This window comes from Gossypium hirsutum, chromosome D11 (assembly GCF_007990345.1).
Source record: "Gossypium hirsutum isolate 1008001.06 chromosome D11, Gossypium_hirsutum_v2.1, whole genome shotgun sequence".
Taxonomy (NCBI): Eukaryota; Viridiplantae; Streptophyta; class Magnoliopsida; order Malvales; family Malvaceae; genus Gossypium; species Gossypium hirsutum.
The window spans coordinates 59,844,969-59,860,148 of record NC_053447.1 but is presented as its reverse complement, the minus strand read 5'-3'; the positions used below and the strand labels follow the sequence as shown (position 1 = coordinate 59,860,148).

General features: G+C 28.2%; 1 protein-coding gene across 1 annotated transcript; it reads right to left on the bottom strand.

Annotated features, from left to right (window-relative positions):
* Positions 1 to 10,663: 10,663 nt before the first annotated feature.
* LOC107933862 (protein SINE1) lies at positions 10,664 to 13,581 on the bottom strand. The gene is made up of 3 exons (XM_016866164.2): positions 13,278 to 13,581; positions 11,353 to 12,688; positions 10,664 to 11,264 (listed from the first exon to the last, which is right to left on the bottom strand). The coding sequence occupies exons 2-3, from the start codon at positions 12,682 to 12,684 to the stop codon at positions 10,788 to 10,790; spliced, it is 1,809 nt and encodes a 602-aa protein (XP_016721653.2). The 5' UTR covers positions 12,685 to 12,688; positions 13,278 to 13,581; the 3' UTR covers positions 10,664 to 10,787.
* Positions 13,582 to 15,180: the final 1,599 nt, after the last annotated feature.

The following is a 15,180-nucleotide window of genomic DNA, read 5'->3' as shown; positions in this document are numbered from 1 at the left end:
AAATTTTTAGTATGATATAGTTGGTATCAGTTAGAATTTTGGTATCTGTGAGAAGTTTAGGGTTTAGTCACTAAATTATGAAATTGCAATTTGATCATTAAACTATTCTTAAGTTTTTATTTAAGCTATTGGGCTATTAAGGGTTTTTTTTAGAAAATTTTGTTAGTGAGCTTTAAGTGGTGATTAGGCAATTAATACAATATTAGAAGATATTTAGATTCTAGTCAATTTAATAGTCAGAGCTTGAAAAAAAAAACTATTTAAATTTTGATTTGCGGGTTCATGATATCTAAAGTTATTTCATGAAAAAAAAAGTGAATTATAAAAAAAAAATGAGAGAAAGAAGGCTTTCAGTTGGTGTAGATAGTGTGAACATATAAAGTTATATAGCATTGATCTTAATAGTTTACTGACTTAAATGAAAGCTTTTAAATAGTTCAGTGATCAAATTGTAATGTTTTAAGTGACCAAAAGAAAAACTTATCTATAGTTTAGTGACTAATGGTGTAGTTTTTCCTTAAAAATATTAGTATCGGTGAGAAATTTTGACATTAACTTGTGATCGGTTGATTAATTAATTCAGGCATTTTTTTTATGGTAAACCTCAATTAATTATAAAAATTTGAGGTGAAAACTAAAATTTTAATATTAAGATCCCTCACATTAATTTTTATTCTTGAGAGGATCAAAATGTAATTCTCTCTTTTTGACAAAGAGCCCAAAGCCTTGGCCCACTTTTCACTCTCTTTTTTCCTTTAAAATATTTTTAACCATTTTTCTTTCACAAAATTTTAATACAATATAATTTCAAATTTGCATAGGCAAATGTTAGGTTACCACAAAGGTGAATTTGGGATTCAAACCCTAATATCGAGTATGAGTCAACTCCAATGAGTTCAACCATTTAAACTATCTAATCTTCCATAATTATATTTTAACTCATCACTTATAATAACTAATTATAACTTATGGCAACGTAAATTCGTTCAATTTGTCGACCACTCGTACGAAGTTCAATATTCGATTGCAATTAGGGATGACAACTGCCCAACAATTGTTATGTTTTGCTTCATCATCCATTTCGCTCTATTATAGATATAGATATGTAATATTGAAAATTACTACTACTTTCATGGATATTAAATGCATCTGTCCCTGCTTTACACCGCCCTGCTTCAATTAATTTTTGCTAGTTATTTTTAGTATATTCAATTTTTTATAGGCAAGTAAATATTCAAACATAATTTTTCGAGAAAATATTCAAAATAAAACATATGAGTTTTTCTTATAACATATTTTTATATTTTTACCCTTTAAAAGTTATATTCGGTGGAACGAGAGTATGCGAGGCAGGCTATTGTTATAGTTGCTCCATACCCATCATCTAAAGCTAAAACCCACCACGCATTCACTTTTCAAAAAAATTCTGCTCCACTAAAAGCATATTAGGTTGTAATATATTGAGTGGTTCGGATTTTGGTTTTGTCATTCTATTAGCAACTTGATTTGGATTATAAACACACCCACCATATAGGTGAAATTTGTATGTAACAATTTTTTTAAAAAAATTTGATACAATACTTAAATATGGCTTTGGATGAAATGGTAAAGTTGAGTTTTTAAAAATTATAATGTCTTGGTTCGAATCTATAATATGTAAATATTTTTCTAGGTTGTATATGAAAAGACAAAATTATCCTCAAAATAATATTTTTGTAAAAGGATTGGGGGGTTGGTAAATTCTCCATTGAGTTGGGACTCAATTAAAGGCTGACACCAGTTTAGTAAGAATCTTAAATATTAGTATAAATAATGTCACCCAACTTCTAAATTGTTTTCATATTGGTCATAAAATTTCATATTGTACTTGTTTACCACCTTTCAAAAGTTTTGTCTTTTTTCATATTGAAATTTTAAATTTCAAACATCAAAATTAATTAAATAAATTGTTAAAAGATTTTAACCCTTGATAGTGTCATCTGATTTGTTACAAGAATATTGAAATTAATTAATTTAATCTCCTAAAATTTAAAATTTTATTTTATGTTTCCAAATTAAAATCAAATCAAATAACTCATTTTTAATAATGGTCTACGAAACTCATATTTCTTTTGATTATATGATGAATATCTTCCATGTTAAGCTAAAAGTAAAGAATTTTTTTTAATTAATTAATTTTATCTTCCATGTCAAATAAAATCTAAAATTATTTTTTATCACTTCTTTATCTAAAGGAAGAATAAGCAATTAATTTAGGTAATATTTGGAAAACCACCTAGTAATTAGATTTAGGTGTAAATTAATGAGTCTACTGAATTGGATGTAATTAGACCACCCCAATTACACTTTTCAATTCTAAGATCTGTATGAACAACACAAAGTAATTGAATGAAAGTGTAATTACAAGGGTAGTAATTAAACTCTTTTATAATTACAAAAAATTGTAATTCCCCAAACGTGTTTGGTAGACAGAGTGTAATTACATAGTTACATAATTTATATTTTTAAAAAATATTAATTATTATAAAAAAAATTCTTAGTATGATAAAATAATTTCTAAACAAGTAAGAAAAATTAAAATAAAATCATCATATGTATTATATTAGTCTAAATAAGTAGTTGATAATACGATTACTAATAAGAAAAATAAACATCATGTGCAATTTTATCTAATTGTTCTAGTGCATATTTATTGTGTTATCCCCTCTTTAATATTTAACATATGCTCATCATCATCTGTTATTACTTATTGAATTCATTATCATCTGAATTTGATTTTGTATCATTAAGGTTATCAAAACCCTTTTCTTTTGTGTACTTTTCGAAATATGGGTCATCTCAATTCTACTTATAATTGAAGTTATGAAATATAAATATGCTAGTACGATCCAACATTATTTTTTCATGTTATACTAAGGTGATGTCATTAATATAAAAAATATTTATTTAGAACAACAAATATCTTCTCAACCACATTTCAAAACCTTGAATGTCGATCTCAATTTAAAAAGTTTGCGAGTTGTCTATAATGCTTGTACCTGATATCATTCTCTCAAATTGTATCATACCGCATGATATGGTGCAAAAAAAAAAACTTTTTGTATTTGCATAATTAGTATCGATCTTATAATATTTGGACTCACAATCTAAATTATCTATAACTTTGCTTATAAAAACTTATATAAACATAATTTGGAGAAAGACTTAGTTTATATATATTTTTTATAATATGTAAATTAAGTAAAAAAAATAATATAAAACTTATAATATACATATATATAACCTTTATAAATAAGGTTTTATAAACTGTCCAATAGCTTTCATAACACTTTTTATAAATAATATAATATTTGTCATAATTTTAGAAATTTTTTTATAAATAAGTTATGATAAAAAAACTATAATATTTTTTTATGAATAAGTATATTATTTTTATAATATATAGCAAGACACATAAATAAATTATGTCCATAATTGTCATAATTTTTTATAAATATTTATATTATAAAAATTTTATAAAATATAAATTATTTTTTATAATAAACTTTTGGCCATAACTTTAGAATTTTTTTTAGGATTTAAATAATATAATTTTTTGTTATAAATTTGTAAAATACACAAATTATTTTTATAATATGATTTTTAATATATATAATATAATAATTTTTTTTGTCATAACCATCCCAAACATTCATACCTATTCATATTTATAATATAAAATTTATAATTTATATAAAAATATTTTTTAGATTGACTTGTGTGTAATTACATGTGCCATTACTCCAATTCACACATCCCCTAAAAACTAAAAAATATAATTGGGGTACTTCAATTACACTCAATTGAGTGGGACTCACCACTTACAATAGTGTTATAATATATTTATTTGTAAAAAATATGACCATGGACATAACTTATTTATGTGTCTTTCTATATATTATAAAAATAATATACTTATTCATAAAAAAATATTATAGTTTTTTTTATCATAACTTATTTATAAAAAATAGCTTTCTAAAATTATGACAAAAATTATATTATTTATAAGAAATATTATACAAGTTATTGGACAATTTATAAAACTTATTTATAAAGGTTCTATATTATAAATTTGATGTTATTTTACTTTTTTACATATTATAAAAACCTAGAATAAATCTTTCTTCAAATTAAGTTTATATAAGTTTTTATAATTAAAGTTATAGGCTATTTGGACTGTGAACCTAAATATTATAAGATTGGTGCTAATTATGCAAATACAAAAGGTTTTCTTGCACCATATCGTGCTATATGATACCATTTTAGAGAATGATGTCAGACAAGCACCATAAACAACTCGCCAACTTTTTAACTTGAGACATTCAAGGCTTCAAAATGTGGTTGAGAAGACATTTGATGTTCTAAAAAGATAATTTACATATTAACATCTTTGTACAACATGAAAAAAAAATTGGATCGTACTAGTGTCACGGGGCTAGAACTTTAGTCTCGCAAACCGCATGACCTTAGGTGATTTTTTTGCTCTGAATCTACCTAAGTCAGCCTAACTCTCGCAAAAGTGAGATTTCTTGCGAAAATTCCCTAAGGCACCGAAATATAGCAGAAGCACACTCAAATCGAAAGAGCAACGAAGAACAAAAAAACCAAAGGAAAGTGATGCACACCAAATGTTTGAGTAAATACTCTTAAATATATTCACAATTATAAATGAAATGACTACAAAATGAAAGGGGAGGCCTTTATTTATAGTTAAGCTCCACGAGAACCAACGGTACAGATTGAGTTACATCGACAGTCAAAACTTTAGCCTATCTACTATTAAGAGTCCTAAGGGATTTAAACTCTATACAATTTTAAACCTTTAGGATTTACACTGTTTATCCTGGTAACTCTAGTTTTACTAGAGTGTTTCACTAGGCCACCAAGGGTTTAAGTAGATGGGCTTCTTCAAGAATTCCACGAATCAAGCCAGTTTATGTGGGTCAAATGAGCCCCAGTTCATAAGTTGACCTTTATGGGGCATTTTGTGCGTAATGGTCACGGGCTTTATGTTGTATCTGGTGCCCTAAATGTAGTATTTTCATTTAAGTATACTTGTAATTTTTCAAACAGATTGGTTAATAAAATTATTCATGAATTAAATTAATACTTTACATATTATCCTCACATGGTTTTTGCATGCAAAGCAAAATGCAAACAAATGTTGCTCACTGGTTGTCTAATGTTTAACTAATACTAAGCAGTATTACGTGGTCAAATCGTAATACAGAAAGAGAACTTATATTAGTAGACGAACCTAAACATGACCTTAATCGAATTGAAACCGAGCAAACCGATTGAAAAACTAATATGTTGTCTATCAAGTCCAACTGAGGAGACGCCCTGTCTTGAGCATCGGAGCGGATGAATTCCAAAAGATAAAGACATAAATGTGACTAACATGTGGAAAAGCATTCGTAATAATCTTTGTCGATTAAAATATTTAGTGCTTGAGATATTACTTGGTTGAAAAACATTTGGTTTTGTTCTGTTGTCGCCTCTGGTTGATCTTCATTTAGGTTATTCGAATCGATGTTGTCACTTGTTCCCATGTTCATTGGGTTATCTAGAGTTGCATTTCTGTTTTAGCCCATTCACCTTTAGTCAATCTTCATTCAGGTTATTTGGATCAGCATTGCCATTTGTTCTTGCATTCATTAGGTTATCTGGACTGGCATTTTTGTTGTGGCCATTCATCACTAGTTGATCTTGATTCAAGTTATTTGGACCAGCGTTGTTGCCCCTATTGGGTTATCTAGACATTAACTTGCATTGGGTTGTTCTTGAGACATTTCTTTTGTGCCCCTTAAACGTATTCTTGGTTGTTGTTAGGACATTTCTGTTGTGACCCATTAAGGGTGCAACATAGTTCCTAGAATCCTAATCTTTGTTATACGTCAAGGTAGCCTCCGGCTTGAGAGACCTATTCGAATTCTCTTGTTCAGGGTTGTCATCAAGCTCAAGAGTTCTCTTGTTTAAAGCAGCCACTAAGCTTAGGGTTGCCTTTTGGGCTCAGTTATATCTCGTGGTTGCAATTCAAAATCAAAACTCAAGTTTAATTTTTCTAACATTAGGAAAAAGAACATACAACTCATTTCCATTCATCTTAAATTTCTATTATATGGTGTTGAGTGATATTTTTTTGAGCAATATTTTTTTATTCAAATTTTAACTTATTACATGAAATGAGAAGGGATTGTATGAAACTGTGATTCCACATCAACTCTATCCCTTTCTAATAAGAAAATGACAAGTCAGATTTTTCCTCCTGATTTTCAGCTTTTTCCTCCTGAAAAAAATTCAAATCCAACTAAAAATGCTAAAAATCAGGAGGAAAAATCTGATTTATCATTCTCCTATTGGAAAGGGATAGAGATAATATGGAATCACAGTTTCATATAATCTTTTCTCTACACAAAATATATAAGTGAAAACATTTCAACTTACTACAAATTTCATTTCTTTAGTTCTCAACACAAATTTTTTACTAAATTATTTTTAAAAAAATAGACTCAAATTTGTTTTAGATTATATCAATGTAGTAAAACTAACCTCGACAAGCAAATTTTCATTTTACTTCTCACTCCAAATATTTTACTAAATTAATTTTAAAAATAATAAATACTATCAAATTTAATTAAAGATAATATATTAAATATTGTTTGCAAAATGAAGGATGAATAATGAATGAAAATAAGAATATAATAAGATAAAAATATAGAAGCAACCATATTCCCAATAGTTGTAAGAGTAGAAATTATATATATATATATATATATATATCTGTGTGTGTGAAAGAAAAACATCAATACAACGTATGTTTTAAGTTGATTATGACACTTGTTTAAAGTAAAAAACTGAAGACGGCAAAATATTGTACTTTGTGTATCATGAGAATTTTTGTAAATAACTAATTAAATTTTAATAATTTCCAAAAATTAAAAAATATATAAAAATTATTAAAAACATTTTTTAATTTTCGAAAATCAGTTAATTACAATTAATTACATATGTGGCACATTGAATTTTTCTATTTATTTTGAGTAATTTGACAAATAACGTAAATTCAATTACTAAAGGAAATGAAAAATTAAATGAATAATTAAAATAACTTTTTTTATAAAGTTGGAGGGTCAAATAATTTATTATGCCAAAAACATTAAGATGAAACAATGTATACCAAGGATTAGGTTGTAGAGATTAATCAGATCACATACTGTGATGATTTGAGACTAACATTTTTAACAATACTAGTTTCTAACGTCACATGCACTGCATATGATTTTATATGTTTAATTTTTAATTAATTTTTAAATAATGTATTTTTAATATTTTACCTATTATTGGTAATGATAAATTCTCTTAGTTTTTAAACAATTATACAAATTTAAACTATATAAAAAAGTAAGCTATAATATTAATTTGAAAAAAAAAAGATCAAGCAACATGCAACAATCATAATAATAGTTCATGATAAATATGAAATATATTTACATTAAATTAATAAATACATTTAATAATAGTGATTAAAAATAATTGTTAAAATTTGACTTTATTTTCAAAACAAACCCATAAAATATTTTTCACCCACGCTCAAAAAATGACGCATCGATAAAATAAAATGAAAAAAGTCCTCACTTCACGCACGGTTAACAAGCAAAAAGCAAATAAAAGTTATTATAATATTATATTACTTATCATCAATTAAAATAACCTTCGATTACTCTTTGATTTCATTATTGTTTGAATATGATTCGATATTACCTCTTTAAAGAACCATTACTTTAATGCTCCATTTTTTCTTTTCAATGCTAACAACATTTTTTTATCGATAATTCTTTTAGATGTTACTTGATTGAATATGACTAACTATTATTTGTTATTTATAAAATTAAATTAAATTTTTAATTGGTATATAACTCTAATCTATACTATTTATTAAAACCCTAATTGAGTTGGTGTCACCGTCAAAGGGGTCATCACCACAGTCAGGAAATTACGAAAATGCTCCTCTGTAATTAAAAAACTATATTATTCGAGGATATTTTAGCCTTTTTCATTTTAACAAAAATAAATTAAAATACATGAATAATGGGATTTGAACCCGTGTTGATTAGATTACTAAAACCTTAAATTCACCACTAAATCAAGGCTTCATCTTAATGTATTCTATACATTTTTGTTTTAATATGCACAAATTATTATCTTCTTCGGTCAGAAAATTACGGAAATGTCCTTAAATAATTTAAAAAAGTTGTATCATTCGAGGATATTTTAGCCTTTCCATTTAAATAAAAACTAATTAAAATATATATATGGTGGAATTTTTACTCACACCAATTGGATTACTAAAGCTTTAGATTCACCACTCAACCAAAGCTTCATTTGTATTTTATACATTTTTATTTTAAAATGCAAAATTTATTATCTTCAGTTATATATATTAATAATGTTGTTAATTGAGTGTTATACTTCCATCAATTACATCAGCAAATCCGTGATTCTCACGCGCATATGTGTGATAGGATTTTTAGTATTCTATTCAAGCAATAACACTATTTTATATCAATAAAATTGTGACAATATTTATTTAAAAAAATAATTGAAATATGAAATGATGGTAAATAGGATTATTGTTTTTTTTCTCTAAACTTTTTAATCTAAACAAAGAGATGAAATTGTTGAATTTTGCATAAGTGAAATTTGGTGTTCAAACTCGGGATTTTTTTTCTTAAGAAAAGGAATTTTAATTAAAATTATATTAGGAATTGAAAAACTAAAAACACTTGTCATTACTTGATTGGCCAAAAACTATTTTTTCACGTTTGGATTAAAACCCTTAAAAGAGGAAAACTTTAGATACTTCAAAAAAAAATTAAATATAAAAGTGGAAAAATATATAAGCTTCACTAGCCAAATCATGAATTAAGCCTTAAATTAATTTGAAAACAAAATTTAATAAAAATATTTTTATATATTTTAATTCAATATTTAAAAATAATAAGTTAATTAATATAATTTTAAAGTTAAATAAAAATAGTGATATTATAAAAATAAACTTATATATGTATTTTTATTTTTCAAGTTTTTATTTAATAATTTATTAAAATTTTAATATTTATAAGTTAAATTGTTGTTAACTTTTAAAACATAATATTTGAAAGAATTTTTGTTATTAAATTATGTTTTCAAATCATTAAAATTAATATTGAATGATAAAATTAAAATTAATTTAATTTCAAAGTTGCTGGCAAAATATAGTAAAATTCAAAGTTTAGTATAAATTCAATCACATAAGAGTTGAATGACAGATTTACTCATATTTTTAATATATAATGACAAATATCAATAAAAATAAAATATAGTGACAAATATTAATATATAATGCATATTATAAAGTGTTCACAATAGTTTGCTCAAAAATGTATTTATTTTTTCTTTTACCGAAATAAAAACACATACGCCAACTTGTTATTTTCATATATTCCAATAATTATTTATATTTTTCTTTCAATTTCTGTAAGGAAAAATTTGGTTTTGGAAATCATAACCATCTAATTGAATATTTATAGCAATTCATTCCCCTTATTGAGCATTTCTTTTTGTTGCAATAATAAAGCAAAAGGTTAAAAGCTTGTTGTCAACATTTGGAATGAAATTACAAGTTTGGAAATCATGTGCTAGGTTAGGTTAATGTAAAATTTTAGACTCATTTTTTGAGTTTGAATTTAACTCAACCTAAAAATTGACCTAAAATTTTACTCAAACCCGACCTAAACAAAAAATGCTAAACTTAAACTCAACTTAATTATATTTTTTTTAATATAAAAACAAATTTAAAAATATAATACATCAAATACACTAAAAACATTATTTCCTGACAAATTGAAAATACATTAAAAGAAATCTTTATAAATAACACTAAAATAGTTGTAACTTAGCAATAAAATAATAGTAAAATTAATAATAAAACAAAAATTATACAATATCCAAACAATAACAACAAAATAATAATAATATAATTACAAAATAACAACAACAGGAAAAGAAATCTTAAGCAAATTCAAACAAAAAAAAATCTTACCCGAGACTTGACCCATTTAAAATATAAGTCTTATTTTTTACCTACGTCTATTTTTCAAACTTCTATTTTTATGTAAATCTTCCCACTTTTCAAACAGACCTTTAGGCATTAATGGGTGGCCAAACACACAACCCATGATCAAATCTAATTTAAAACTAGTTGCTATATTTAATTAATGAAACTGATAAAGAAAGAAGAGGAACCAAATGTGGTCCCACCGTGTAGCTTATTGTGCATTCCTGATAGCAGTCCACATACACTCAGATAGATTACAAGCATATATAATTCTAGCCCTAAACCTATAATCTTAAGCCCAAGAGAGGCTGCCATCATTTTCAAATTCCAAATCTGTACCCCCATCCTTAAGCATGCTTTTAATCTCATCATGTACAAACTTTCATGCGTTGAAGGACATTAGTGATAGCAAATGCCAATCATTGTGAGGATGATAAGACACCCACAATATGGATCAACCACATAAACAGGAGAGAGACAACAGAGTGAAATGAGTACATACAAAAAGAAGAGTATCTCAAGGGATGCAGAAATGCTCAGCTAATATTGTTACTGAAAAGGACATTGTAAAGAGCCTGTTCTCCAACATTGTTCTTAACACTGTTCCTAATTCACTAGGACAAGTTTGATACAACAGAGTTGAGTGAACCTAAGTTGGAACAACATAGAAGCTTTCATCCTCACCTTCAGTCCACCATAAACAAGTGAGGACTGCAATTATAATCAAAAAGAGGCCCAAAAACAATTTAGGAGCCATGTTCTTACCTACTTTCTCGTTGTGGTACTCGAGAGTTTCTTTTTTGTTCTTAGGGGCTGCATCAGTAGACCCTGGGACATCAAGCTCAGCAGGACTGTCATCAGTTGATGATACAGATTCAGAGACACCATGATCTTCACCATCGGTATACGAACGTGCTTTGCGTTTGACCTCATTGATCATACCACGACGAAAAGTGTTACGGTTTGTGGTTGGACTACCTCCAAATTTCTCTGAGCATGGACTTCTGAACCTCCTGAATTGTTTCTCGGAGTAATCTGAGTTCAATTCATTAGGATCTTGAAGTGAGTGGATGAGCTTCCTTGGAGTTGTAAAGAGGGTTTCTACGTTAATCCGTGAACGTGATCTCTGAAACACAAAAAGTAACAACGCAAATGCATTTAAACAAACAAATAAAAGGGGATAAAACTGAATAGACAAATCTAAAGCATTTTACCTGAGGACTGGGAGTGGCACTTCTTGGCAACACATTTCTAGGACTTCTATACAAGAATCCTGAAAACTCCTCCGTGAACTCCGACCCATTATTGCTAAGTTCGTGAAGATCAGAAGGTGAGTCACATATGGAACGTCCTTGAGCCACTGCAGAGAACAAACCATCCTTAAGCGATACATCTACACCTCCATTTTCATATTTCCAAAGCTTCCGAGTCACACTCCTTTGATCATATTCCATGTTGCGAGAAATTTGAGTCATCGAGATTGGTGACTCAAGCAAAGAATCATATTCCATAAAGGAGTCAAGTGTTTGTGATTCGGGTGATGCAGTTGCAGGAGATCCATCACTGGCTGTGCCTAAATTCCTTCTACGATTGCGGTCTCTCCTACCAAAATTTGATCCAGTAACCGAACCAGAACTGTTCTCAAACTTTGACCCTTTCTCTTGTCCTATTTTCTTTGCAGTTTGAGAAGCTTCATAAGCAGCCCCTTTAACATAAGCCATCTGATCGGATTGGCACTTCTCCATCTCTTCCATAATCAACTCTACCTCTGAGAATACACTCCTTGGATCCAACCACTTCATCAAGAAGTTTATCATTTGTATTGCTGAAAACCGTTTCTGAGAATTACCTTCTGCAAGCCCAGCATTGGATATTCTCAAGCCAGATTTTATTAACAATCTAGCATACGCTTCAACAATCAAAGCATTATGCTTTGCTAAAGCCATAACCAGCCCCATATGTGCATTCGTCTGAGTAGACTTCTCCTCCAAAGCACCAGCCACATTTTGACAAACATTGTTGACCATCTCATCCGAAGCAAACCGCCAGTTATCAGATTCTACAAGCGCCTTCAAGCAAAGAGCAGCTCCCGAACTCAAGCTTTCTAGGGAACCCAAAAGAGATTCCGAAAGAGGCTTACAAAGTGAGTGAATGATGTGCCTCTTCTTATCTTCTGGAGTGGTTGGATCGATCCCATATCTTGCAATTGCAGGCACCACTTTCGAACATGCCTGTTGTAGAGGGAAAGAGCCTGCACTTGAAGCTAATGTCTTGATAATAGTAGACATTATACTATCAATCTGTGGAACAATCTTCACACCATGAACACGAGCAAGAACTTCATAGAGTGAAATAGTGTATTCACCAGACACACACCCAGTTTCTTTGGTCTCGGAAACTTGAGCAAGGAAGACCGGTATTGCCTTTGAATCCAAGTCTCTCACATATGATTTCAGTGCTTTCATTGCTGATTTTCGACTATCGGCATCTTTGTCAAGATTTGCCAGCTCTCGCCGCAAAATCGGGCTAAGATTTCTACCCATCATTTACCTGAAAACACAGAAAAGAAAAGCCATTTAACTAAAAAGATTAAAAAATAATAATAGGGAGTTCCCTGAAAGTTGAGTACTAAACTAAATCAAGCATGAATATCTAATAACTAGTTGAATACTAAACTAAGAAGAAATCTAAGTTTAAAGTTATGATTTTCCTAAAAACCCAAAACAAAACAAAACCTTCTTGATCTGGAAAACTAACATGAGCTCTTTCATTATTACATCATAAAAACAGCATATCTGAATTTTTTTTATTACAGCATAACCTGAAGATTTAGAAAAAAATGCGAAATTTAAAGAGCAAAATCACAAACAATAACCAAAGATTGGAAAAGCATCCTCCTTTAGAAAGCAAAATTTTATTGAAAGAAAAAACAGTACTTAGATCCAAAGTAACAAAATCTACAAAAATGCAAACCAAACAAACAAACCAAAAAAGGGCAGCATGCTTAGCTCTGATTCTGAAATGAGAAAAGAAATAAAAAGAACCCAATTTTATGAAAAGGGTAGTTCAGATTTTGCTCAAGAACCACAAAAATGAACTAAATTTGCTATAAAAATAACAAAAGAAAAAAAGAACCGACCTTTCAGTCTTCTTCTTCAATTGACAAAAGCACTTGTCTTTTCCAATTTCAAACTAAGTTGAATCTTGAATCTTGATACATATCTGAAGGAAGTTTCTTAATCTTGGAAGCAGTGAAAACTAAACCAAGGAATTTTAAAAAATCTATATTTCTTTTTAGGGTGTTTTTTAATGGAGTTTTTGGGGTTTACGTATTTTAGTTGGTAGATGGCTATTGGTTGGGGGAATAGGGGCCTTCAGGTTATTTATTTAGGGTTTTTGAATTTCATTTTAGTTAGACCCGTATATTAAGGACTGTCGGATCCAGGGATTTCACTTTTTACGTTGAAATTCAAATCTTCTTCCAAAATACCACCGCTATCCCTAATTTTGTAGGTCCCACTACCAAGACTTGTACCATTTGACGGTTATGCCCTTCTTTTTTTGCAGATCTTTGGGGGCAGAGCTTACGTACATATAGATATGTCCAAACTTACAATTCACTCTTCTTTGTCTTTTTCTCCCTTTTTCCTTTTAAATCTCCAAAAAAATACAACTGTCATAATTTTATATTTTAATCAAAATAAAACAAAATTCATCTAATAAATGTAATCGATTTTTTCTTTAAGATGAATATTAATTTGATTAACTCAAACTCAATTTTAAAAGAAAATTAATCTTTAATATTAATTAAAAATAAAAAATTAAATTAATGTATTTGTTAAGAGCTTTTCCTCTAATCCCTCCTTCATAGAAGTTATCGTCATATTTATAAGGTATGATTTTTTGACTGAAGGAGATTCCTCACAAGCAAGTGAGCTGGGAGGTGGAGCTGGAGAGTGGCGAACTAGCAAGCTGGGAAAGATGGCGAGCTGAGAAGAAAGTGGTGAACTAACAAAGTGGCAAGCCAGCGAAGTGGTACAAGTAAGGGGAAGGCGAGCTGTGAATGTGAGGGGAGACGAACTGTTTAGATTCTCAAGTCGAGTTGCCATCCGGACTGGGTCGTAAGACATACAGTGGTAACAGTATTACTTTATCAAATTTTTAATAATTCAAATATTATAAAAAATACAATAAAATTAAAATTTTATACGGAGAAATGTGGTTAATAGAAACTGAATTTAAAAATTCTTTTTAGGGGGTTCTCTTCTCTCAATCATAATCTTGTGAAGGGGCAAGGGTAGATTCGTCATTTTGGTTGTTGTGATTCCATGGACCCAAAATATTTTCAGTTCCCGCTCTCCCTCCCTCTATTGCCGGATTCTTCCAATTTCAATTCTTACAAAAATTCAAAGCATATAGCACACTAACTGACAATATCACTTAACAACAACATTATTATTATTATTATTATTATTAAAATAATTGCAAATATTTGAATTTAAATTCGAAAATCTTTAAAAATTTTAGAACTGCGCGTTTTTATTATTCTATTCATAGAATGAAAATAATATATTTTTTATTCAAAATCTGAATATTTGTTAGAAATTTAAATAAAAATATTAAATTTATAAAATGAGTTTTCTAACCTTAGTAGCTAAAAATGAGTGTAATTAAATTTTTCATCAAACTTAAAAGGAATAATTTTTTCTCAAATTTAAAAGAAATCAATTATAGTGTTCAAACGATCGGTTTTGCTAATACATGAATTGAATTATTACTAACTGAATTATCTAAAATGTAAAAAAATTTAACCGTTAATTCAATCAAATTTTTTTTAAATACATTAACTTAACTGAAATATTTCAGTTAATTCAGTCGGTTAACTGAATTAATAAAAAAATTATACGTTTTTGTCTTTTGGTTAAAATAATTATAAAACATATAAAAAAACACATTGCTAATGTTAATTTTTTTTATTTAATAACTTAAAAAAACTTTAAATGAATGTGGAAATAATAAATAAGACATTAGAAACACTATAT

Bases quoted from the DNA above. Each gene is read 5' to 3' on its own strand.
- LOC107933862 (XM_016866164.2), bottom strand. From the start codon at position 12,684: ATGATGGGTAGAAATCTTAGCCCGATTTTGCGGCGAGAGCTGGCAAAT. The intron at 11,265-11,352 runs GTAAAATGCTTT...TTTGTGTTTCAG, and splicing joins GTGCCACTCCCAGTCCTCAG to AGATCACGTTCACGGATTAA.